Raw genomic sequence first — 24,158 nt, 5'->3', positions numbered from 1 at the left:
AGAGATGCTTGCTTTTCTGCAGCTGATGGGGAGATAGGAGAAAGTTTTCTCCCCTTCTGGGATCATCGGGCCCTGGAACCCCTTGGCCTCCTCCTTTGGGGCCATGCTGTAGATAGCATTTCAACAAGGAGACCCACCAAGCTTTACTTGCTGAACATCATTTGTGCTTTTTCAATTCCTCCCTCACACTTGGCCACAGTGGCATCTTCTTACCCCACATCCTCTTTCTTTCAGTCTCTTGAGCCATGTGAGGCTGCTCAGACTTGTAGTTTTTCTCTAATCGCTGGGGACATTGAATTTAAAAGACATTACAGAAATACCAAGATTTTCCAGCCCATAAAAAAATGCATAGTTTGTTCTCCATATAAACAGAGGTGGAAAACACTACACTTGTGCCTTTTACCACTGTCACAAATTCCTCCGGCACCGTGCAATAATTTACCATGAAATAATTTCATTTTTGCTTTTCTCAGCATCCTCCAAGTCCTTAGGATACATCTCCCAACACTTCTCCTTAAGACCTAAGTCCAAAAACTGCTCCAAGGCATCAGTAGACCTGGGCAGAAGTTGATCTAAGAGTCACTCTTCCTCTCCAAACATGCCAAAAAAACAGTCTCCTGCTGATGCCTAAGGTCAACCTCCGTTTTAATGCCCGTATAACAATCCTGCAGCACAAACTCTCTGGCAGGGAGCATGGACTCAAAATGTTCACTCCACTCAGGGGTGCCAGGAGTCCTAAACATACCTGTCCAGTCTCTGTTCTTGTTTGGTTCTTGTTGACCAGGGGCCCCAGGTGAATTATTTCTCCCTCTCTTAGTTCTTTGATTTCAATTTTATTCAGAGGCCCTCCATATATATCACATCCTCTTTCGCCATGAATCTTTCTTGTTCCAACAGTTTAGTGTGCCCCAGGATCAATATATCTTAGCACGCAAGGACACGGTGTTATTGTCAAGTTCCTGGGTTGTACAAAGCAAAAGGTATCACTTTCTTAAAGCCACTGAAAGATGCTCCAGGCCCAGTATGGTTAGTTCTCTGACATTAAACAACTGTGTATAGGACTCCTGCTAATCACTCTCCATTCTCACCAGGAATGATTACTTCCTCCAGTCCTCAATGACAGGAGACCTAAACCCACTGCCCAGCTTCATTTTCCTTTTGTCTCATTTTGGACATCTCAAACTGCAGTGCAAAGATCAGTAAAGTAGTCTGGTTTCTCCTGGCTGTCCTCACTCTTGACATATGAGATTATGAAGGGATATATGAGAATACAAACTGCGGTACCTTTGTAATGCTGCAAGCACAGCATCTGAGCCATGCACCACAAATCCCTGTTCTTGTCATTTGTGGTGTAATTGTGAAATAAAGCAAATGAACAACACAGAGTATCCTGGTTGGGCTGGGATTAGAGACCTTCCCCCTCTTTGGATTATAGCTGGAGAGGAAGGGAAAAGTCATATAAATGTCCCCTTCCCTGAAGATATCTGCCTGGCTCATCTCTCTGGCAGCATCACTAACATCCACCCTGGCCCAGGACCACTACATTTCTGCAGCTATTTACATTTCTCTGCCTTTGCTGAACATCATTTCCCTGCCTGTAAGGTCCAGGCTGGCCCAAGTTTTCCTGTTCTTCCCCCTTTCCCTGGAAAGCTTTCCGGCCCAACGTCACGTGTTGGTGGCCACCCACAAGACCCTTTGATCAGCTCAGATGGGCAGTGCTGTCGAGAGACTTTGCAGTCTGCTCCAATGCTTCCACAGCTGCCGCAGCAGCACAAGTTTCCTCTCTAAGTCCCTGGTATCCCCTTGGTTTCAGGGCACCTTTCAGATAGAGCTTTTATTTCAGCTCCCACTTTAGATTCACTTAGTTTCAGTTCACTTTGGCTGACATTGCTTTGTGAACACTGTGCTTGCTCCTTGCAAAGAATTTAATAGGAACTCACAACTGTGATTTCTCTTCTGAACTGCACCACTGACCACAGAGGTCAGACAACTGCAAGAGGTAGTGGATTATTTTTATTGCATTTCCAACATTTTCAAATGACACTCTGCTGCAGCCCCATCCACTTTCAAACCAAAATGCCTGCTCGGGTGCTGTGTTTTTGCAAGACCATTGGTGATCATTCGTATAGTCTAGAGGCCTCCCTATCCCTCTCTTTCTGTTTCCCTGCCCTCAGGTTTGCCGAGTCCTTGGCTTTACTGGTCCTCTGCCTGTCCTCCTCACAGGCCCTCCTTGCAGGCAATGCCAAGGGCTGGAGTTTGGGGTGGAGGCAGCTATTGTTCCAGCTATCTGCAGTGTAACGTTCCTTATGACTGTATTAAATGAAGGGCGGAGGTCACACATCCCTAGTTTAAATTAGATTTAGGCTGACCTTTAACAATATTACACTCGTGGATCCTCTCATAACTCACCGAATAAACTCCCAAAGGGTTTTACCACCTCCCTCTTTTCTTCCTACTGTAAGGATGCCCGAGGCTTAATGTGCTTCTCTCCAATTTCGCTTTGATTTTTAATCCTATCCCCTTCTCCTCCTTCTCCCCCCGCTTCCCCCCAGTACAGATATATTCACTCCTTTAAAGGTGGGGGGAAAGAACCTGTTCCTTTTCTCTTCTGGGCAACAGCTCTTTCTTTTGTGTCTCTTTCCTCCCTTCCCCGCCCCCCTTCTCTTTCTTGACACAATGCACTATTTATTTGCACTGAAGGATAAGTAAGAAGCAATTAAAAGATCAAAAGGCACAAACACAAGTAGATCCAGTGGCAACTTGTGGGGTTTATTTTGCTGTCGCTACCGCTGCTGAATCTTCACCAAACTGCTGCTGTGTTTTTCCCCCAGCCAGAGGACACCTCTCTTAGTGGGTCGCCTCTTCCTCCAAGCCGACTTTTTTATGATCGCTATTTTTCACCCCCATTGTTTGCTATTGCAGTTGTTTACTGGAAAATCACTTGTTTTTCTCAGGGAGATTAACCCTCCAAGCTTTCTTTTGTCTACTCTCAGGAGGTCCTTGTGGTGAGCTGGGGGAAGGGAGCTGGGCTCCTTCAGCTATTAACAGTAGTTTACAACCCTGCTGCCCCCCGCGCCAAGGTTGGGTCCTTTCCTTTGATGGGGTTCTGCTTTTGCAGCGAGGAAAGGTGGTTGCTTTGTTAAGACCACCCCTCCTGAGCGGTTTGTGTCCTGGGCATGTAGGAGAAACTCCAAAAGTCCAAGATACGAAGCATCCCTAGAGGTGACCCTTTTTAGGAGAAATCTGGAGCCCTGACACACGCTGGCAGATGCCCAGTCACTTTAACAGTCAGATCACTTATTTAGATGTTTAAATATCAGTTGGGGAGCTGAGATTTGAAGCCTGCCGTTGAGTTTCGTGTGCACTGAACCGCTGCCTCAGCATCACCACCTCCTCTCCCAGGTGTGACAACGTTTAAGATGAAGCCCGCAGCCCTGATACCAGGACTGCTTGGTGTGATACACAGCATCACATCGCGGAGGACAGCTCAGGGAACAGAAGGGTGCTGAAGAGGAAAGGATGTCCAAAGCCTAGTGAGAAAGTATAATCCTGCCCACATTTTCTCTGGCATGTTTAGGGCAATTCCAACTGTTCAGAAATGCGCTGAGCCTCCCATCCTTCAGAGCGAACAAAAAAGTGCAAACTTGAAAGAAAGAATAAAAGCAAGGGGTTTGTATTTCATACTGAGTGAGGACTGCTGCAACCTCGCTCTTTCGCGCCACTATCTATGGCAAGCGCTACCTGAGGTGGACCAATCTGTTGCCCGGTCTCAGGTACCTCTGCTCCTCTGTGCTCCAAGGAGGGTGTGTGCTTGTGGCGCAGCCTGGTACTCGCGCACTTGCAGAGGGGCACCCACCGCGGCAGCGGTGAGGGTCCGGGTACCCGGGGGCTGGCTGGGGGTTGCCTTGGAAAGCCAGCGGGGTCCCTTCCCCTGGGAAAGACTTGGAGGACAGATCTCCGGGAGAAGGCGAGTGTCGGCCGATGCAGCACGGTGTGCCTGCCATACATCAGCGCTGAGCAGCGGAGCGCCTTCTGCCCGCGCTGCTGCACACGCACAGCAAAGCCTGGGAAAAGTCCCTTTGCCTTAGAGGCAGCGGTGCTCGCTTGCAGGAGCCGTCGGGAAACAGAGACGACCTAGCGGGAGGGAACCGCTGCGCGAAGGTGCTCTACGAGGTACAAAATCCCAGTGCGGAGGGGCATCGTCCATGTTGTCCACACAGACGTGGACGGGTGGGTGCGGGGGTTCTCTGCTGCCGAGGAGGGGGCCCGCCTGCCCGCACCGGGGCGCGTAGGGCAGGACGGGGCTCCGGGGCAGGCACGACAGCCGAGGCAGCCGTGCGGGGGTGCCTGTGCCTTTGCTGGGCTGCATTTCGGGCCAGTTCGGCGGGCGGCGAGGACACCTGTGCCTGTGCGCACCTAGAAAGACCTGAAAGAGGACGAGCTGGGCGATCCCCCCTCTACTACCCCGCCAGGGCTTGGGGCTCGCCACCTCACAGCGAGAGGCGCTCAAGGGTTGCCCCCCAGCATTCTGGGCAAGGGCTCGGGGCGCGGACCCATATCTCCTCCCCTCACCTGCGGGGGATGCGCGTAGCCCCCCTCCCACCCGGGGCCCGGAAGTGGGGGTCAAAGTCCCCACCCGGGGTAGCAGCACGCAAAGAAACCGTGCGGTAGAAACTTTCTGTCCCTTCTTCCCTCCCCGAGCTGGACTCCGGAGGGTTACGAGGGAGAAGGAGGGAAGAAACGGAGAGAGGGAGGGAAGAGAGGGGGTTAGACCGCTCTGCAACATTATTGGCTGCGTGGCCGGGCTGGTGCTCGCCGGGAGAGCATGCCCATTGTGGGGGTATAAAAGGGGGGCAGCCGGAGCGCCTTGCCTGTCTCCTCGCTCGTGGGGCAGCCAGCTGGGAGCAGCGGGCAGTGAGGCAGCCGGCCCCTCCGCCCCAGCCAGGGGGACGCGCTCAGTAAACACAAAAGTGAGAGCCACCCAAGGGGCAGCCAAAGCAGGAGGAGAGAAAGAGGAGGGAAGAAAAAGAAGGTGAAAAAAAACAGGGGAAAAAAAAGGAAAGGGCTCGCTCTTTCTCTAGAATAACAAGATACCAGATCGTAACCAAATAACATCCTTCAGGCAAAATCCAGCAGGGACTTGACATACCAAAAAGGCAAGGCAAGGAGAACGTGCCAGGGCCCGGGGAAGGCAAGCCAAAGCCGCGATCGCTGCCAGGGCAGGAGAGCAGCATGTCAAGCGCCGGGGCACACATGGATGAGCGCTGCCGGCAGCCCGCCTTCCACCCTGGCCCGCCGCCGCCGCCAGAAGTTGAGAGTAGCAGCGGCAGTGCCAAGGTAAGCGCCACTCCGCGCTGCCCCTCCGCGGGCAGAGGACGGTGGGATTCCCCCGCCGTGCCGGGCAGAGCCGTGTCGCGCCGCTCTGTGCCATGCCGAGCCGCGCCGTGCACAGCGGTGCCATGCCGCGCTGTGCCATGCCGAGCTGCGCCTCCCCAGGCACAGCGGAGCCATCCCGAGCCGCGCCGGGCAGAGCCGCGCCGGCCCCGCTGCCTGCCGTCCCCTTGCGTGTCACTAGAGGGACCCCGAGCGCCGGCCCAGCAGCTGCTGGCCGGGCGGCCCCGCTGCGGTGGGGTGCGCGGGGTCATCCCCAGGGTCCCTTCCGCGGCCACCCGCACCCGACAGCGGGGATGATGTAGCGGGATCGCCCGGGCGGCGGCGCGGAGCCGGCGTGGTCCCGCGTGGGGAGAGGCGGAGGGGCGGCAGCGCGCGTGTGCGGGCGGCCGCGGCCCTGGCCGTGCGGGGGCCGGGCCGGGGCTATGCGAGGTCACGCAGCGCTGCGCGGCGCCCGGCGGCCCGGGGCGCTCCCTTCGCGCGGAGCGGCTGTGGGAGCGGGGAGTCGCGCGGGTAGGGCACAGGCAGTTCTCCGACTCGAGAGACCAGAGAGATTATTAAACTCCTCTGCAAAACACTGCGGTGCGTTCGGTCTCGGAGGAATAAAAATATAGAGAAGAAAAACAAGAAAGCGAAGCCAAAATGGAGTGAGAGTTAATGGTTGGCGTGCAGTCTTCGACTTTCTGTGATTTTTTTTTTCTGAATTTTTTCCCTTCTTCTTCCTTCCCAATTGCTTTTGCCTACAGTAATTGTTCAGAGCGCAACTTGGAAAGGTTTTAGCACTCTGTTGAGCAGTAGGGAATTGGGGCACATGAGGGAACTCGGATTTAGCGTAACTGTACCAGCAGATGTGTCTGCCTCGCCTCCAGTCAGGGGTACTTCAGCAGGGTTGCTGATATGCCAGGTCTTGCTCTGGTGGTATGGAGCAATCAAGTGTGAAAAACAAGGTTTGTGTGGGTGGTTTTAAACAGACACGTCAGGAGAGCCGCTGCTTTCAACACAGTTTTCGTATACAAAGTCTGTTGTTTTCTTCCAAATTCAGGGATGTGCTTGGGAGCAAGGCCCGTTTTTCTTTGGGTTTGTTTATTGTCGGGTTGTGTGTGTAGGGGTGGGGGTAGCGGATTCATCGTGTTGGGTTTCTTTATTCCTCCTCTTGCCTTGATTTAGAGTGGAGTTGAGGAGTCTGGCTCGTGGGGTTTTGTGAGTGTGACTTTGTACTAAGGACATCTGGAGGTATAAAACTGACTGACACTTCTGATTTGAGCTCCACTGCACTGTTTTAGACCCAATTTGACAATTTTGGTGGGGGTGAATGGGTCAGAGCTGTAAATCCTGCTCCATGTTGTTGACACCCACACAAGTTCACTCAGCCTTTCAAAGGGGCTATCCCAGCTTCTGTGAAAATTCATTAAGGGATAAAAGATTTGACACCGAAGTTCCCCTCCCACTGCCGCATGAAATTTGAGAGCCAAAATGTGTCTGCCTGTGTGTCCCAGTGCTTTTTCTGACAGGTGATCTTTTTTCAGCCTGGCTGGAGAGCTGCTGCTTTGACCAGTCAACCTGGAGTTGTCAGAGCATGTCTTCCCCTTGATTCCTATAGGGTTCAGCAGGAACCCAGCGTGCCTTATGGAGCATCAGAGAAAAGCATTTCTGTACTTTTCTTTTTTTAAATAAAGCAAACACAGCAGGTGAGGTCTTATTTTTAGAGGGACCGAGGAGCTGGTGTGTTTCCAGCAGTGCATATGAGCACTGTAAGTGGCCCACCCTCTCCGAGCTCGTGTCCTGGAATTGACCTCTCCGATCCTTCTTTGGATTGTCTTTGCTTTTCAAAGCTGATGAGTGAGTATCTTAGCAGGGCAAAGTGATATGGGCCTCCCTAAGCACGTTTGGGTGAGGAGTCAGGAGAGGTGGGGCACACAGGGGGAAGAAATCTGCCCTGGCATTGCAGCTCAGCTCTGAAAGGGTTAAAGTGGCTCTGCCAAGATATAAAGCAAGTTCAACGTGTTGTGGGAATATCACTTGCCAGTAGACTCCAGTCACCACAATTTCTGATTGAACAGCTTAACTTGCTGTTAACTTTCCCTGATACACTCCAGGTTCTGGAAGGGAATATAGAAAAGAGAGAGAAACAATAAAGAAAGGAGTTAAGTGAGGCTACAAAAACAGACTTAAATCCCTTCACTGGGTCCTGCCAACTGTCCTTAGAAGAGTTAAGCAAGTTTGAGTTTCCTTTTTTTTATACAATAAATCAAATGTTTCTGGGCTGCATACCAGAATTTATGCAATACGCTCTTACTCCCCAGTGGGGTGAGTAAACGGTACTGAATACCCCATTCACCTTTTTCAACTTGGTTTTTCCATAGCCACAGTAGTTCTCTCTGTAACACCTATAGATGTGGGGTGTGAGCAGTGCTCCCCTGCCTGCCTCTGTCCCACCGGCAGAGGAGGCAGATGTCTCTCCTGGTTTACAGGATGGGAGGCAGAAAGGTGACCCCAGATGTGGGGCAGAGGGGGCTGTTGATGGGTATGAGCAGTGAAGACAAAAAAAGTGAGGGCTAAAAATAGCAGCAGTATTGCCATCCTCAGCCATATAAATGTCATGCAAACCAGGTGCCAAGAATTGTGAGGTATTTTTTTTCAAGCCTGACCTAAACAGCAAAACCCCTGGTCCTGGGTCAGTTTTATTCATCTGACAGCTCAGTGGTCAAAAGTCTTTTATTTTGAAGCTTGCTTCTTCCAAGCTGTGCGTTGGAAATCTCCTTTCTCTTTTTAATATAAAGGAAGGCCCTTCAGTGGCACAGCATGAGGTGGCTCCTCTCCCTTCAGGTCCTGCAGGGCATCTCATCCTTGTACCTCTGCCCAAGATGCAGCCCCTGGGTGGTTTTCAGCTGCCGAGGCACCTGCCTTTCCCACTGGTCACCACTATCCCTGTGCTACTGCGTACCTCAGAGCGTCATGGCCTGGCATCCTGCATGAGGTTAGGTTGACCTGTGGGCAGGGGCAGCGCTCACTTGGCACATGTGAGGTTGGCACGTGCCCACATCCTGCCCCTTCAGGATTGTTGAGCTCAAAACGGGGTCACCTCCCCACTCTCCTGGGGCAATCCACCCAGAGGAGTAATGCAGAGAGGCAGATGTTCAGCATCTCTCACAGGCAGTCATGTGAGTAGGAAAACATCAGTCTGCCCACTTTTTTTGAGGAGGAGGGGTGGACTGTGAGGGATGCTGGGATATACAAACTGGGGTTTTCCCTCCGGCACACACCACTGGGTTTGGGCTGATGACTTTTCACTGTGCTTCTTTTTAAATGCTGCACTGCTGTACAAAGAAGCAGGATTTCTTTTTTTTTTTTTTTTTTCTTGTTCTGTCCAAATCCAAATTTTACAGACTGGGCCATCTGTCAATTCCCTCCTACGTTGTTCTGTTCATATTAAATTGCAATGAAGGCTAGACTGAAGAAGGAATTAGGTCAGACAGGAGGTTTAGTCTGTGTTTTTGGGGAGATGTTTGTTGCCCAAGAGGCACTGTGGTTTGGTTTGCTCAGCACAAGCCTGGATGCAGGGGATGCTTGAGCTGTTCTCTGAGATTTGGCAACTGGGCTTTTTAGTGCATTATGTCCTTTTGGTCCCTCACTCCCCAGCAGCTGGACAGTAATTTCCGATCCAACTGATTCTGGAGCAGATCCTGAAAAAGTCCTATAATGGTCTCGGGTGGGCGGGTGACTCCACAGCAGACCTGCTCTCGATCTCGCTCCTGGCACACCACAGCCATCTGGAGAGGACCCTCTCTGTTGGACCTCTCTGCTGGCTAGGGACTGCCAAGAGGTTTTTGGGGGTCCCTGGCCATGGGTACAGTGTGTGCTATGAGGCAGGAATACACAGGAGTTCCAAGCCAGTGGTAGCATCCTGGATATGGCAGTTCATGGCTAATGTTTGTGTAGGGCCAGGTTGTGCCTGGCTTTATGTAGGGTTCTGGGAAGGCAGGGGAAGGCAGGAGAGGGACATCAAGATGGAGAGCAAAGTAGACCACCTTCAGGAAGGAGAGGCCAGCAGTGTGTGCTGATGTCTTGTCTGAGCCTCTTCTGCAGTGAAAATGCTGCTCTCAGATGCAGGTTATTCAGAGGAGCTTCAGGTGTTATTAATAGGATGGTGTAGTGCACCTGTGCAACCAAAAAATTCCTCTTGCATCACCGTCTTGCACACTGTGTGGGGTCCAAGGCCTTCCTAGGAGGAATTTGGTGCTCAGGTTTTTGGGCATCCAGCATGTCTTGCACTGCCAGTCCCACTGCATCCTAAAGCCTTTGAGCTCTCCCTGGGCACAGGAGGAGGAATAGCAGCCAACATGGCTCATTCAACCCACTTTGGCAAGAATGGAACTGTGGTGGCTGTAGCCCCTCTCCGAGCAGAGACAGGACCTTGTTCTTTAGAGAAGTGTCCCACTTTCCTCTCTCTGACTTATTCTTGTCCTGTGTCATGTAAGAGAAGTTTTCTAATAAAAACTGAAGGTTTTTCCAGCTATCGGTGTGAATTTACTCCTGTCCCACAGCTGAGGAGACTGTCTCTGTCCTAATGCTTGGACTAGAAACCAAAAACTCTGCTGTTCCATGTTTCCAGTGGACAGTGAGGTCTTGGAGGGGTTCACAGAGCTTCAACTCACCTTGCTGAGCAGGATTTGGCCACTGGTCATGAGCTGCAGGTACCCAGCTCTCCCATGACTCAGTGTTTGGTGGAGCAGCACTTGCTCTGGCAGCCATGGAGAGGTAGGTGCAAGCTCTCCTGCGTGGATGCTGCTCATCCCTGCCAGGGGAGATGTGTGAGGGTGGAAAGGATCAGTTGAAAGGTCATTGGGACATGCTGAGCTGGTGGTGGCACTCTGGGAGCCTGTCTAGCCTTTGTGTGAAAGCCTGGGGGCTTTTCCTCAGCAGAGTCTGTAGCGCCAAAGTGAGAGGGAAGGACTTAGAAGTCGGGTTGGATTGCGGCTCTGTCAAGCTGGAGAGAAACTGCAGCACTGGTAGTAAATAAAGATGCTTTTTGCTTTGCTGCCTGGTCTCTCATTACACAGCTACTGGAGGGAGCAGGAAGATGCCAAGGTGATGGGAGTGGAAAGGGCTGACGGTTGGTGCATGGGCAAAGATGGACTTCATTGCATTTCACACCTCCAGGTTAGCCATGCTCTGGATGACAGTACTGGGGCTGTCCCTGTTCTCACGGCTTCAGGGGCAGTTCCTGGCTGGAGTTATGGGGTGTGTGATCACCCTAAAAGAGCTTGCAAGGGAGGCAGGGAAGGCTGCCAGGGCCTGCCTTGTGCTTACAGTGCAGGTTGCGCAGGAGCGGGTATTTTCCGCGGCGCATGAGTGTTTTTCCACAGAAGGTATCAGGTCTCCCCAGCATCAGATATCGCCCCGCTGACAAAATCTTGCTTGCTCCTTGCTTCAGAGCATCTTTAGACTGTGGAGGAAAGGTGGCGTTTATTGCCTGTGCCACCAAGCAACCCCTTCTTGCGGGGTCTGGTGCTGTCTTGGGGGAGGCCAACATGCAACCTGCTTGTTAGCCACAGTGCTCACAGCTAGCATGAGCCTAACCGGGGATAGGGGATTATGTGGGTATTCTGAAGTTTCACGTCAGTGCTTTCAGTGGCAGTGCTGGCTGGCACACATCTGTTACTCTGGCAATGAATTGCTGGCACTACCTGTGCCCTGGGGACACCAACAAACAGGAGATGCATGTAAAAAAAAAAGTAAAGAGTGGGGGAAAAAGGGACCAGGATCATTGCTGTCTTGTCAGTTGGCAATCTGGATGGTGCTGCTGCACCAGGGGCATGACTTCAGTGAAGGTGATGCTGTGGTCATGTTGGGGAGGCCCAGCAAATACCTGTTGGCCACTCAATAAAATAAATCAAGGTGAAAAGGTATTGGTGGCAAAACACTGCAGCTTAGCAGCCTGGTGCCATCCCTCTGCTCCCACTCTAATATAGAACAAAGCCCCTGCAGTATGTTGAAGGGATCATTGCTACTGGAAAATCTGGTCATGATCCCATCATTTGCTGGTTTGAGACCAGTTTGTGCCCAGACCTGCTGCCTCCCTTGTCCAGAGCCTGGAAGGGCTTTTGTCAGCCTTGCTGGTCTTTGCCATTACAGGCTGAGCAATACTATGGACAGTGGAGCAGGGGGGATGCACCCCACAGCCCACCCAGACTTTGCAACCTCTGTTTTGGGTTTTCTTGCTGCTGATCGTTGTCCTCCCGCTGCGCAGTAGAACTTGCAACTTGTGAGCATGGTGCCTTTCTAGAAGTAATGATTTGAACTATGTGCTAGTAAAAATCCAGTAGCAAGGGTGTCTTTATTGCTGGCAGGACCATAGCAGGGCCTCGGGGGAGCTGGGCTAATTTCCTGGCTGTGCTGCAGACTTCCCCTGTGACCTTGGGCAAGTCATTTAATCTATCCTGGGCTTCAACTCCATCTCCGAGCATCCCAAGAGGGTGAGGTAATATTCATTAACTGATATTATTCTCGAGTTGCTCAGATGCTATGATGATGAAAGCTGGATGTGAAACCCAGCATCTTGGTTCAGTGTTAGCAAAGAGAGGGGATGCTCTACTTAAGATTAGGGTTGTCATACACCCTCTACTATTCTGACACACTTCATTTTGAGCTGAACTGTCTGGTTACCAGTGTTATTTGGCTATATATATACTGTGAGGCTCATCACTGAGGGACTGTAATACCTTGAACTGTCCATAGGTTTTTTCCCATTCAGTGGAGCAATAGCACCCTTACTTTACACCTGCAGAAGCTGAAGCGGAGGTAAAGCTGTTTGCTGGAGCAGAGTCAGAGAAAATCTTTGGGCTAGCAAATATCCAAGGAGTTTCTTTTTTAATGCTCTGCACTGTCTGATACCGCCTTGGCCCTCTGGTTATGCTGCAAGTGTGTTTCCTGGGGGACTGCATTGTTCCTGAGGGATGTCCTTCTCAGTCCCAACTCTCAAAGCAAATATGGCTTGTGCAATCAGCCCTTTGATTGCCCAAGCCTCTCATGCTCAGGACAAAGGCTGTTGTTCCTAGCTTTCCTCAAAAGCAGCTCTAATATGGGTTGAAAATTCACTTGTTTCTGCTTTGGCGGGGGGGTGTGTTCTCAGGTAGGGCATGAAAATCTGCCATTGGAATGGGAAAAAAACCCCAACCTACTGGTAATAATTAGAATGAATTCCCATGTAAATGTGGAAAAACTTAAAAATCACTGTTGAAAGAGCAGAGGGAATAAAAGCATTGTAGAGGTAGGTTGAAGTGGGATTTTCCAATGGAAAAACTGCTTCAATACAAACCTTGTCTGACCAGAGCAGCTGCCCAGCAGGCTGAGTGCTGGGAGCCAGCCTCACACCAGCAGCTGTTGCAGCACTGCCAGTCCTTCCCTGCAGCATCCTAACATGTCTGGGCATCAAACCTGCAGCATGCTGTGTGCACGGGGCATTACATGGGGGAGGTGGCAGAGAGGGGTCTCTCTCGCAGTGTTAATGTTGTGCCTCTGTCTGCAGGTGCAGAGGATGTGTGCGGTGAGGCAGATGCTGCTGCTGCTGCTGGCTTTCCTGGCCTACACACTGGATTCAGCAGCTGCATACGGCACGGCAGAGACCCTCTGCGGTGGAGAGCTGGTGGACACACTGCAGTTCGTCTGTGGGGACAGGGGCTTCTACTTCAGTAAGTACTGGGCAGCTGCTAGCAGCAGGCAGGATGCTGCCGTCACCCCACACCCTGCTTCAGTGGAGCCAGGCTGGGAGGGAAAGGAGGCATTTCCCAGCCTTATGCTTTTAATGATTTCCTTATATATGGCAGTAGGCCAGGAGAAGAGCAAGAAAATGAACATGCTCAGGGTGACATGCATCCAACCTGCGTCGCTTTTGGGGATTGTCTCATACCACAGGGAAACTGGGTCCAAAGTGTGATGCTCAGGAAAGCCGAATATCATGGGGAACCATATGTGCCTGGTTCACCAGCAACACGGGCAAGTCATTACAATAAAGAGGATGTCTGCAACTATCTCTCTGCTGAATTTAAGTCCTGGCTTATTTTGAAATATTGGTGCCTAAGTGCTGCATCTGACAGCAGGCAGGGAGCTGAACACTCTCCCTTCCTGGGCAGTCTTTGCAACCTTCTAGCTGCTCCCAAAACATGCTTCATGACCTCCTAGCTACCTGCTGGTCAACTTGTAGCTGAAGAGTGATGTTTTATCCTTTTGCAGTGCAGCTAGTGTAAAAATAAGAAAAGCAGCATTGCTGTTGTCTGCACAGTGCACACGGCTTCAGGCCATTTGGCTACAACAGACTTTCCAGGGCGCCTTGAGTGTTTGGATCGATGGTATTAGTAATACAATGGCTTAACTGGTAAACGGGAAGGATGAAAAGTATACCAAGTAGCAATGGATTCTCAGTAATCTATCCCTAAAGGTGCCTCAAGTGTGAGGTGTTTGCTTGTGTGTCTGCTCTGCTTGGGAGAGGGAGGACCCTATGTCTTGCTTCCCACTGAGCATTGAACCACAGACTGACTATAGTATGGATGCAAAGCCAAATAGGGGAAGAGGATGGAGGTACCAGCTGCACATGGTGCTGTGCATTTGGCAGTCTTGCCTCTGCCTTGGAAAGAGGTATTAAAAAGTCACTTTCAGGTAACAGGGTGTTTTTTTGGAATAGTGGAGTTGAGAGCCAGGCTCTCTCATTCCAGTCTTCCTGTGCAGGAAACAGGTTGCTGCGAAATTAGGAGGACTCTCAATGTCCCTTCCCAACCTGGATGCTTTGCCAGATGATTGGTGCTGCCTGCTAAGGTTGATCGGGGAGAGGCGCAGGGATTTCACACCCAGCCACAGCAGGGTTCAGGCTGTCTAATTCCTTTTGGGTGGTTGGGCTGCAAGTGGCTTTGCAAGTAACTGGGGTGATTACCCTGACCCATCCTGGCTGAGCAGCAAGATGTTTTCATGGCTCCCTGGGCACTCTGAGCAGGCAGCACTTTTGGGGTGCTCTGCACGCACTTCCTTCCTCTGACCAAGCCAGAGAGCATGGGTCTGCATGCCAGCTGCCCTTCCTCTTTACATCTCCCTTTCCACCTTTCCTCTGCCAATGAACCCTGTGCCAGCACTCAGCTGAGGTGGCAGGTCTGGGGCTGGCCTTACCAGCACAGCAAGAAGGCAAGCTCCTCTCCTGCTCACACAGATCTTCCTCTCTTTCTATATGTAGAGGAGCATCCACCTTCTCCCATGGTTTCTCTTCCCTCCTCCCCCTCTCTGGGGATGAAAGGGAATGGGGCTTTTGTTTTCACGGTCAAACTGACCTCCTTTCCCCTCGAATAACCCAACTGCCCAGGCCAAAATAAAACCACTTTTGAAGGGAGACAAGTCTCCTGGTGCCAAGTGGCCAGTCTGCTGCTTGCAGTGGAATTCTTGCCTTTTTTTGTTGTTGTTCTCTCCCATCCCTTCCCACTTCACCTTTTTGAGTATTTCTAGAGAGCCTAGGTGCTGGGGATGAAGCAATGTTCCCCCAATGCAATATTTGAACCCCTTCAGCATTTGACTGGCCTGTGCCATGCAGGGCTGAAGATGTTTGGGCAATACATGATGATGGGTTTGGGCATCTCCTTTCCATTTAATTTTTTCCCCTTTTCCTCCATCAGTGATTAATTCTCCTGACCATATTCATCTTCACTCCTAAACCCACATGGCTACACTATTGCCACTGTGTAGACACAATAGGGCACAGTTATGTTGCATGATTGTGGGATTACATCTTAAAGCTTACAGCATGGTACGCATTACCTGATGAGCAGCCTGTGCTCATACACTCATACATACAGGAAGTAAATTATTTGAATAGCCTTGTCCCACAGGTACATGAGGGTCCTGCTTGCTGGACAAGGATTGTTGAAGCATCTGACTGGTAATATTGCAAAAAACAAAAATAATATGAAAAATCATTATAGTTTTTTTATGCAGCCGTTATTTAAGTACTTGTGGTGCTTTTTAGTCTTACAAATAAGCACTAGCTCTGAAATGCAGTTCTCTTTGCATTGATGCAAGGGAATGTAGTATACTGACAGCGTTTCATCACCCAGGTATCTGGGGATGGGGAAATATGCTATCTAGACTGAGGAGGATGCATTCCTGATAACTGGGATGGCCATCTGTCCACTGGAATGAGGAGTAAGTCCCAGCCTTCAGGTGCCCTGGGAGGCATTGTGGCTGGCAGGTGCTTCGGGCTGAGGATGTTGAAGCTGCCACCAAGAGCTGGGACTGCAAAAGAGCTGCACTAACTTAAGGAGCAGGAGGCAGCGCACTTTGCTCTCTGCTGTTCGTACTTTGTGACTTTTAATGCTTTTGGGTTGGCCTGCAGCTGCTGTCAAGGTGGTGTATTCCTGCTGTGCCTCTGTGCCAGACTTGGAACCACTCTCCCTACTCCCCAGCACCCACCCAGGGACAGCGGCACAGCCCAGGGATTCTGAGTGCAGCCCAGAGTGAAAAAGCAGGGTAGGTCGAGAGGAAGCCTGGGCTGTGAAGTTGCTGTCATGCAGCACTGGCAGGGAGGGAAAAGGGGCTGCAGGGGGAGAGGCGGCCGACTTCTCTGTAAACAACAGCTCCTGTTTCCTCCTTTCCAACAGCTGATAAGAATTTAGCTCTTTGCAGCCGCTTGTGCTGACGGGGCACATTCTTGCGCACCCGCCGCTCCTCCAAATAATACTAGGAAAAAGCAGGGGGGAAAGTGTGGTGCCGGGGTGGGGGAGGGCCAGGCTGGGGGCACTGGGACGGGACTGATGCTGGACAAAGGCCCCCTTGTTGCTCCCAACATTCCTGCGACAGTGGCACGGGGACTGTTTACACCCAAAGTCCCCTTCCACTTGGCTGACCGCCTGATTGACCAGAGGACAGAGGACCCAGCCAGGGTGGCACCATCACAGTGCACCCCTCCCCACAGCATCTGTGCAGCTCCAGTGACATTGGGGAGCCCAGAGCAGCAGGGTGTTGATCTTAGGGAAGTGACCCTCCTGTCCCCCAAGGCCATGGCAGTGTCACTGCCTCTGCCATAGCTGAGCTGCAGGTACATGGCCTCTGGATTTGGTTTTCTACTACCTCTGGGATGCCTAGCTCTCCCTGTCAGCATAGCCCACTGCTAGGCAGGAATAACTCCAGGCAGCAGGAGGGCTTGGCGCCACTGGGCTTTGCATTCCTGGACTTTGCATCTCAGGGCTTGTCCCCTCAGCTGCACTGTAGGAGATTTTGGTGAAGCACAGGTTAGGGAAAAAGAGAGCCTAGCCATTCACTGAAGGCGAAGTGAAAGCATGTTTCTGCAGGAGCAATCGGTCACTGCTATGATGGGAAGTGGCTCACGTGCCTGAACAGTGCCACAGCCCACTGCCCACACAGTTCTCTGTGGTTAAGGGACAGAGTGGCAAAACCTTCCCTGGGTTCGGCAGTGGTAGTAAAGTGAGATGCCACCCATGGACAAAAGCCAGGAAATTCAACCTTTAGTCCCTGTGTAAATTGTTACAGAACAAACGCTTTTCCCAATCCAGGTCAGCAGGGATATTGCTGTTAGCCAGCAATGTGCTGGCCTTCTCTTCCCTGGGTTGTTGTCTCCAGGTACTTTCTGTGATCAAATCCTTGTTTGCTATGTTTGCTTGGGGTTTTTTTCCTGAAGTATCTCTCCCACAGAGAATTGTATTGGCATTTGGCAAGATCCGTACAGACAATTATGTAATGGGAAATGTGCCCTATCGGATAGTTGTGGTGGAGCTGGTAGTGATGCCAGCAATGGGAACGGCATGCAGCAGCTTTATGCAAGAAAGGACAGCACATTGGGGCAGAGGGCCACACATATGCCCATTGGCTGGGCAGGGACAGTGATTGAGGAGGAAAGACTATACCACTGCTGTGATCTTGGCTGGGAGCTCACCCTGGAAGTGCCACACCTGAGCATTTGCTAACACATGGTGACATGATCTTCCCATACGTACCTGTGCCAGAAATTGCCTAGATGGCATGACAGTGAATATAGTCCCACTTTCCTCATTGTTTTTTTCCTCCCCTCTTCTTTCCAAACAAACACGTAACTGCAAGTGGGAAACTTCTGGTTTTTGAGAGGAGACATGTAACCTTTCAAAACCTCAACTTCTCCTCAAACCATGTGTGTTGTCACTTGTGCAGCCTTCTGTTCAGCAGGAGCGTGAATGCAGCCCTCTGGGGATGTCCTAGCGAGAGGGGATGACTTGAATTTTTTCTCTTTCCCTTCCAAACTCTCCTTCTGCCCATGATCAGCATTCCTTTCTGGAGTAGCCTAGTTCTTCAACAGCCTGCCATGCATGCAAGTTGGGCACTGGAATTGATAGGTGCTGAGCAGGGGGCATATGGGGCTCAGGATGTTCGTGGCAGTGCACCTCTTCCATGGACCTAACTGGGCACTGTGTGCATAGAGAAGAATACATGCAGCTGGCCCCAAGCTGGCTCTTCTCCCCCATCTTCTTTAGGCATCACCACCCAGGCTGCCTATATGGGCATCACTTGCATGGTTGCAGGCACCCAACACAGCTGCTCTGCCTTTAAAGGGAGGTCCCAATCCAGTGTGCTTTTTGGACACAAGTATTTATATGGATAAAATTAAACTCCTAACAGTGTTCCCTTTGCTGAACTTTTACCAAGAGGGAACCATCCTTCTCACTTTCCTGTAGGGCTGGTTTAAGGTCGTGACTGAAATTTTTCTAGAGAAAAAGAGAAAGAAGGTGGTGGCACAGAGGGTACACATATGGAAAACAGAGAATTTAAAATGACTTCCAAAGGTGAGTCTCATGGTATGAGTTAGGTGTCCCATCACCCAGCATTGTGATGCCGTGTTCTCATGACCTCTGAGCATGGTGGCAATGCACCACCATGGAGCAGAGGATTCTCATTCTATGGGGTCACAACCAGTTTTAACAGAGAGTAGGAACCCTGCTGCCAGGGCTGTTACAAAGCCAGCAGTGAGGCATGATCATGGGATTTTGCATGTCAGCATTACACACACAGGAATGTGTTGTGTGTGAAGGATTGTGTTGAATATACGTTTGCATTGCATGCACGGAGCTGCATTGAATGGATAGGGCTGCATCCCACATGCATATCTGTATTGCACATATGAGACTGCTTCAAACATGTGGGGTTGCACACATGAGTAGAGAACTCCTGTGCTTTGTACTTTGTCCTGAGGCACTTTGTGTGGGCTCCCGGGGGGGGGTATCCCCCAGGGAAAGTGATCAGCTCCTTCTTGGCCACGGTCCTTAAATCTTCACTGAGGCCAAATACTTGAGCACCTGCTTCATCCGGATTGCAAGCGGGGACATCATGGGTCATGCACAGGGCCAGTGTGGACCATTTTGTGTGTTCCTGCAGATCAGCTGAGATGTGGAGGCTTGGTGCAGCTTGTTGAGCACTGTTAGACATTATACTTACACCACTAGCTCTCTGTTTTCCCCATATTCAAATTCTCCTGGTTTCCAAGCCCTACTGGTGCTGGCTTCCCTCCTCTCTGGAGCGCCTTGTGCTGGGAAGAGGTGCTCATGGCAGTATGCAGAACCCTGGCTGCAAACCCCACAACGACACAAAAGCATAATATGCCATGTGTGAAAGCATGGAGAAAATACTTGTGTTTTGGGCCATTTACATTTTGCAAGTCACAATTTCCAAGCAACTTTGCTTTGCATCAGAAAATCGAATTTACCTGTTTCTTCTATTTCAAGAAGAAGAGGAAACATGGTAAAACTGATGTAAGCTTTTCCTCTGGAACCCTTTGGCCATTGTTAAGCAGTGACATGAAATGCAGTTGGTCATTGCTGCACCAGACATGGGGTTTTGCATCTTTCTGCAGGCAGAAATGGGAGAGGAACCCTTACGAAAAGATTAAGTTTAATAGCTATTCTTGGCAGGTGTGGGAGCCTGTATTCTTTCTGCAGCTGTCTCAGAGCTGTCCCATCTGGTAAAATTTATTAGCTGCCTTGTTTCGCTTCACCTGCCTGAGTGTTGACCCGATGGAGGGAGGTTGGCAGCCGCAATGCTGTGCTGCTTCTTTCTAATAAAATTTGCTTGCCAGGATCAACATCTGAGACAGTCACAGTAATTGGTGCAGATTTGGCGGTCAGGCCAGGCTTGGACTTCCTTGTCTTAGCTGCACTCAAAAAGGCCACCCATGCCAGAGATGTAAGAGGGCAATAAATCCCTATCATTTAAAGTGCCTTTAAACTACAGCTGCAGGCACATGAGGAGCCCTGTTGGCATCAATAGCATTTGTCTGGGAAAGTCTTAACATGAAATTTGGCTGGTTCGTGGGCATGCGTCAGCTGGTTTTGGGAGAAGCGCTGCTATTTTTGAAGCGCTTGGAACCCACCAGTCTCTGGTGGCTGGTGGAGGGATGCTTGCAGGGGATCAGGTGCTATGGAGGTGAGGAGGGGGTCTAGTCCGGGTTGCTGGCTAATGCTGGGGTTTTTGCTATTGCAGGTAGACCGGTGGGACGAAATAACCGTCGGATCAACCGGGGGATTGTGGAGGAATGCTGCTTTCGGAGCTGTGACCTGGCTCTGCTGGAAACGTACTGCGCTAAGTCCGTCAAGTCAGAGCGTGACCTCTCTGCCACCTCCCTGGTGGGCCTGCCAGCACTTGGCAAGGTAGGGAGGCTGTGCCCAGGGCGATGGTCCTTCTCTGAAATAAATAGCAAGAGAAAAGATGGGAAGGCCATAGGTGGGAGGTGACAAACCCCAGCTGCAAGGTCTGTTGCTTCTGCAGAGCCTTCAAGGCAAGTCATGCCAAATAGCTTGCCAAAAAATCAGCTTTTATTAAAGAGGAGAACCAAAGGTGAGCTAGGTCACAGAATCAGAATGGTTTGGGTTGAAAGTAACATTTAAAGGTCACCTAGTCCAACTGCCCTGCAATAAGCAGGAACATCTCCAACTAGATCAGGTTGCTCAGAGCCCTGTCCAACCTGACCATGACTGTTTTCAGGGATGGGGCAATGATTCCATGGGATGGATGGATGGAAGTCCAAGAGTGGGACCCCCATCTGGAGTGCAAACAGTCGTAAGTGGAGGCTAATACTGCTATCCTCTTGCAGGAGAGCTTCCAGAAGCCCTCACATGGCAAGTACTCCAAGTATGACGTGTGGCAAAAGAAGAGCTCCCAGCGGCTTCAACGGGAAGTGCGCAGCATCCTGCGAGCTCGCCGGTACCGGTGGCAGGCAGAGGGGCTGCAAGCGGCTGAGGAAGCCAAGGCGCTGCACCGTCCCCTCATCTCCCTGCCCAGCCAGAGGCCTCCAGTGGTGCGAGCCTCCCCAGAAACGGCTGGCCCCCAGAAATGAACCCTGACCAGCTGTCTCAATTTTTGATCTCCTGGGGGAGGGCAGGAGGACTGGTGATTCCCGGACCCCAAGTTCCTCCGTCCCTGGGGCCACTGAGCCAAGGAGCAGGGCAGTGGTGCACGCTTACGCCACTCTGGCCCCAACCAAACAACTGATACAGCAAAGAGGGGATGGCGGCAGCAGCGGCGGTGGCGAGTAGCACCGCTCCCACGGCATCATCCTTTTGGGGTGGGGGGGAGGGTTGTTTTATTTCCCACACCTGTTTGATTCCCCTGCTCCCCCAGTATTTCCAAGCCTGTACTTGCAAAAGGACAGTTTGGCACTTGAACTTTTTGCTGCCGGGTGCTGCGTGACATCCCCAGTGCCAATGCCAGAAGACATAAGAAAGAGCAAGGGAAAAAGGATATGAAGTCAAAATTCTTTTTAATCTTTTTTCTCATGAAGAGTTCATTCCATGTCTTTCTTGACAATAAAGTGAAAAAACCACAATAAAATGGGGAGATATATTGAGGGATAAAATTTTTTTGCCTCATTCCCACCCCACTTTTTTTCTTCATTTTGTTTTGTTTTTCTTTTCATTTTCTTATTTTTATAACTTTCTTTTGCACCTTTAAGAGAAAAATGTACCTGAGAAGAAGTTCCGAGGAGCCCCCATCTGTGTTTTTTTGTGTGTGCTTCATTACAAGATTCCAAATCGACTTGCACCTTTTTGAAATCACCGATGATGTGAGAAAGAGAAGAGGAGAGAGAAAGCAAGAAGGAAAAGGAAAGGGGAAAGAAGGAAAAAAAAAAAAAAGTGAGTTGATGCTCACTTTAAATGGAGGAGGCGTCTGCATTGCACATTTGCCACGGATTTAGTTGATTTATATATATAATATATTATATAACTTTTTTGGCAAAAAAGCACTATTTTTATGGGACATTTTGTGTAGTATCTGAAGAGGGATTGTAATGTTTAAAATGTGTTATGGTGCTAAAGTAAGTTGGAAGGGAAAAAACCCAGAAATAGCAAGGGAGGGTGGGGAGGGAAGGACAAGATAGAAATAATGAACTTGAAATTTTAGCTTTTCGTTTTAGGAAAAGTGTGATAAATGTGTTTCTTTTCTCTTCTGAAATATAGCTTGGTCATGACCGTATGAGCTAGTTGGCTGTTACTCATGTACACAGATGCATGCACACACAGAAATACATCAACACGCATCCTTTTTTAATAAAAAAAAGGCAAAACAATAAAACCACCACAATTTAGACTAAAAGGGAATTGTTCTAGAGACAAACTGTTTTGAATGGTGAAGGTGTTGCCAGTTACAACTCAAGGCCCTGCTTCTGCATGGGCCCTTGGCAGAGCTTGGCTTCCTGAGCCCCAGGGAACCTACCGCTTCCTCCCCCCCTGACAGCTTGGTTGCATGCCAATGCTCCAGCGAGTGGGCCAGCGGGCAGCCCTTGACACCAAGCCCCTGCAGAAGCAACAGTTCTGCGCCCTGCCTTCTCCTTTTCCTTCTCTTGCCCTTTGTGTGCTTCTCACTAGACCCACCTCTCCCTGCCCCATGTCCCCAACACTCCCCCTCTGGCTTCCCTCCCAGGGGCTGTGGAGGAGAAGGGCTGCACCAGGGTGACTGCAGGACTAGGACCGCTGCATGGGATTGGGGGGAAAGACAAGTCTCGGACTTGAGACTTGAGGCTCGGGACTCAGTGAGTGTATGGGTTTGAGAGGTGGGCAGAGGGCTGTAAAATAGGTTGAGTTTAAAGTAATATATAGTATCTGTCTAGGAACCGTAAAAAGGGGGGAATCAATTACATCTCCCTAATATACTCTCACTTGCTAATAAAATGGGGACACTCTGTTAACCAGTTCTGTACTTGCTTTGTCTTATATATCCATACATTTAAAACATAAAAAAAGACTACTTGAATTGTATTCTATTTTGTGGTTTGGAGGGGCGGGCTAGAGGGAGTCTTGAGAGGGGCAGGATTTTAATGTATGATCCTTTTGTTTGTTATTACCTTGCAATGTTGAGCCATGAAGCGTTTGTTAAAAAAAATGGCACTGCAATACACAACAAAGAAAATCCTTTATTTATTTTATTAAATATATATGGAAAATAATGAAAATCAATCCAAATTAAGAAAGGGAGGGAGGGGAAGTGGGTGGGGTGGGAAGGCAAAATTTAAACAGAGCAATTGGAATTTTTTTCTTCCTTTCCATGTGTCTTTTTTTAAAAGAAACTTAGTTTTTATTTTTTAAAAAGAGAAGTAAAAGCTTTCCTGGATGCTTTGTACCAAAAAAAAGAAAAAAAAAAAGGAAAAGAAAATCTGTTAAGCAAATAAATATCCATCCAGAATATGAAACCTGACTTTTTCTTTTACTCTTCATTTATTTTTTCTCCTGGGGTGAGAGTTGGGTGGGAAGAAGGCCACACCAAGCACCACTCCTTGTGGAAGAACAGAGTGCATTGCATCTCCTGTTTCGGAGCTCAGAAAACTGCAAGAGAGGGTGAGGTGCCCTTAAACACCACCTTGAAACCTCAATCCTGTGGTGGATGTGCCCCTGAAAACACCAAGATAAATATGTGCCCAGTGATTCTTGGCCAGATTTGAGGGTATTTCCCAGCCGCTGTTGTGATTTCCTTAGCTTGTACCAGTTTGGGCTGTTCCCAGAAGCTGAAAGCTGGATGGGAACTGAAGATGGCAAAAAGGAGAAAAAAAATGTTTTATCTAGGTTCGGTTTTCTGGTAGATAGTGCTTCTCTGGTTTCTCAGGGTGGATACCACTCCTCTTAAGTTTTAGGAATCCCAATAAGCTGCTTTTCATTGCATATAAACATCATGCACCAATGCAATGAGAGGTAAAATACTGCTGTTCCAGTTTGGTAGTAGAGCAACTCTGGGTAAAACAGTGCCTAAGCATCCCTAATCTCGCAAATCCATCCAACACCGTATTGTCACTGCAGCCCCACTGGCAGAGCCAAGACCTTTGTCTTGCTATGGGGTAAGGACCTTGCCAAGCCCAATGTCCTGCCCCAGATGACTTGGGCTGGAAAAGGTTTTCCACCTCAAAAGTGGAGTTGCTGATTTAGGCCCTTAAAAATACATGTTTAAAACAACTTCTTTTAAAATTTTGCAACAAGCAAAAACATTTCTTTTTCACATAGACTTTTTTCTCTTGGGATTTTAGTAGTTGATCAGGTGGGGCTTTGTACATTTGCAGGGCTGACTGCTTCCTCTGGACATGTACTTCATTGCAGGTGGAAAAAGATTGTGTCTGCCTTCCTGTCCCAAGACCTGCCACAGATCTCTGGTTTCTTTGCTTTAAAAGATGTCCCTATGAAGGGTGAGGACTGACTTCATTGTGGCTTCTGGTTGTCACTGATGGAAATGTTGCCTTTGGGAGCTTCGCTCCTTTTCTGTACTTTGCTGTC

General features: G+C 50.0%; 1 protein-coding gene across 1 annotated transcript; it reads left to right on the top strand.

Moving 5' to 3' along the window:
* Window positions 1-4,659: 4,659 nt before the first annotated feature.
* Window positions 4,660-23,485, top strand: IGF2 (insulin like growth factor 2). The gene is made up of 4 exons (XM_071558805.1): window positions 4,660-5,337; window positions 12,920-13,082; window positions 19,888-20,054; window positions 20,498-23,485. The coding sequence occupies exons 1-4, from the start codon at window positions 5,233-5,235 to the stop codon at window positions 20,738-20,740; spliced, it is 678 nt and encodes a 225-aa protein (XP_071414906.1). The 5' UTR covers window positions 4,660-5,232; the 3' UTR covers window positions 20,741-23,485.
* Window positions 23,486-24,158: the final 673 nt, after the last annotated feature.

Source organism: Pithys albifrons, chromosome 6 (genome assembly GCF_047495875.1).
Source record: "Pithys albifrons albifrons isolate INPA30051 chromosome 6, PitAlb_v1, whole genome shotgun sequence".
NCBI classification, from domain to species: Eukaryota; Metazoa; Chordata; class Aves; order Passeriformes; family Thamnophilidae; genus Pithys; species Pithys albifrons.
This window is presented reverse-complemented; position numbering and strand designations above follow the sequence as displayed.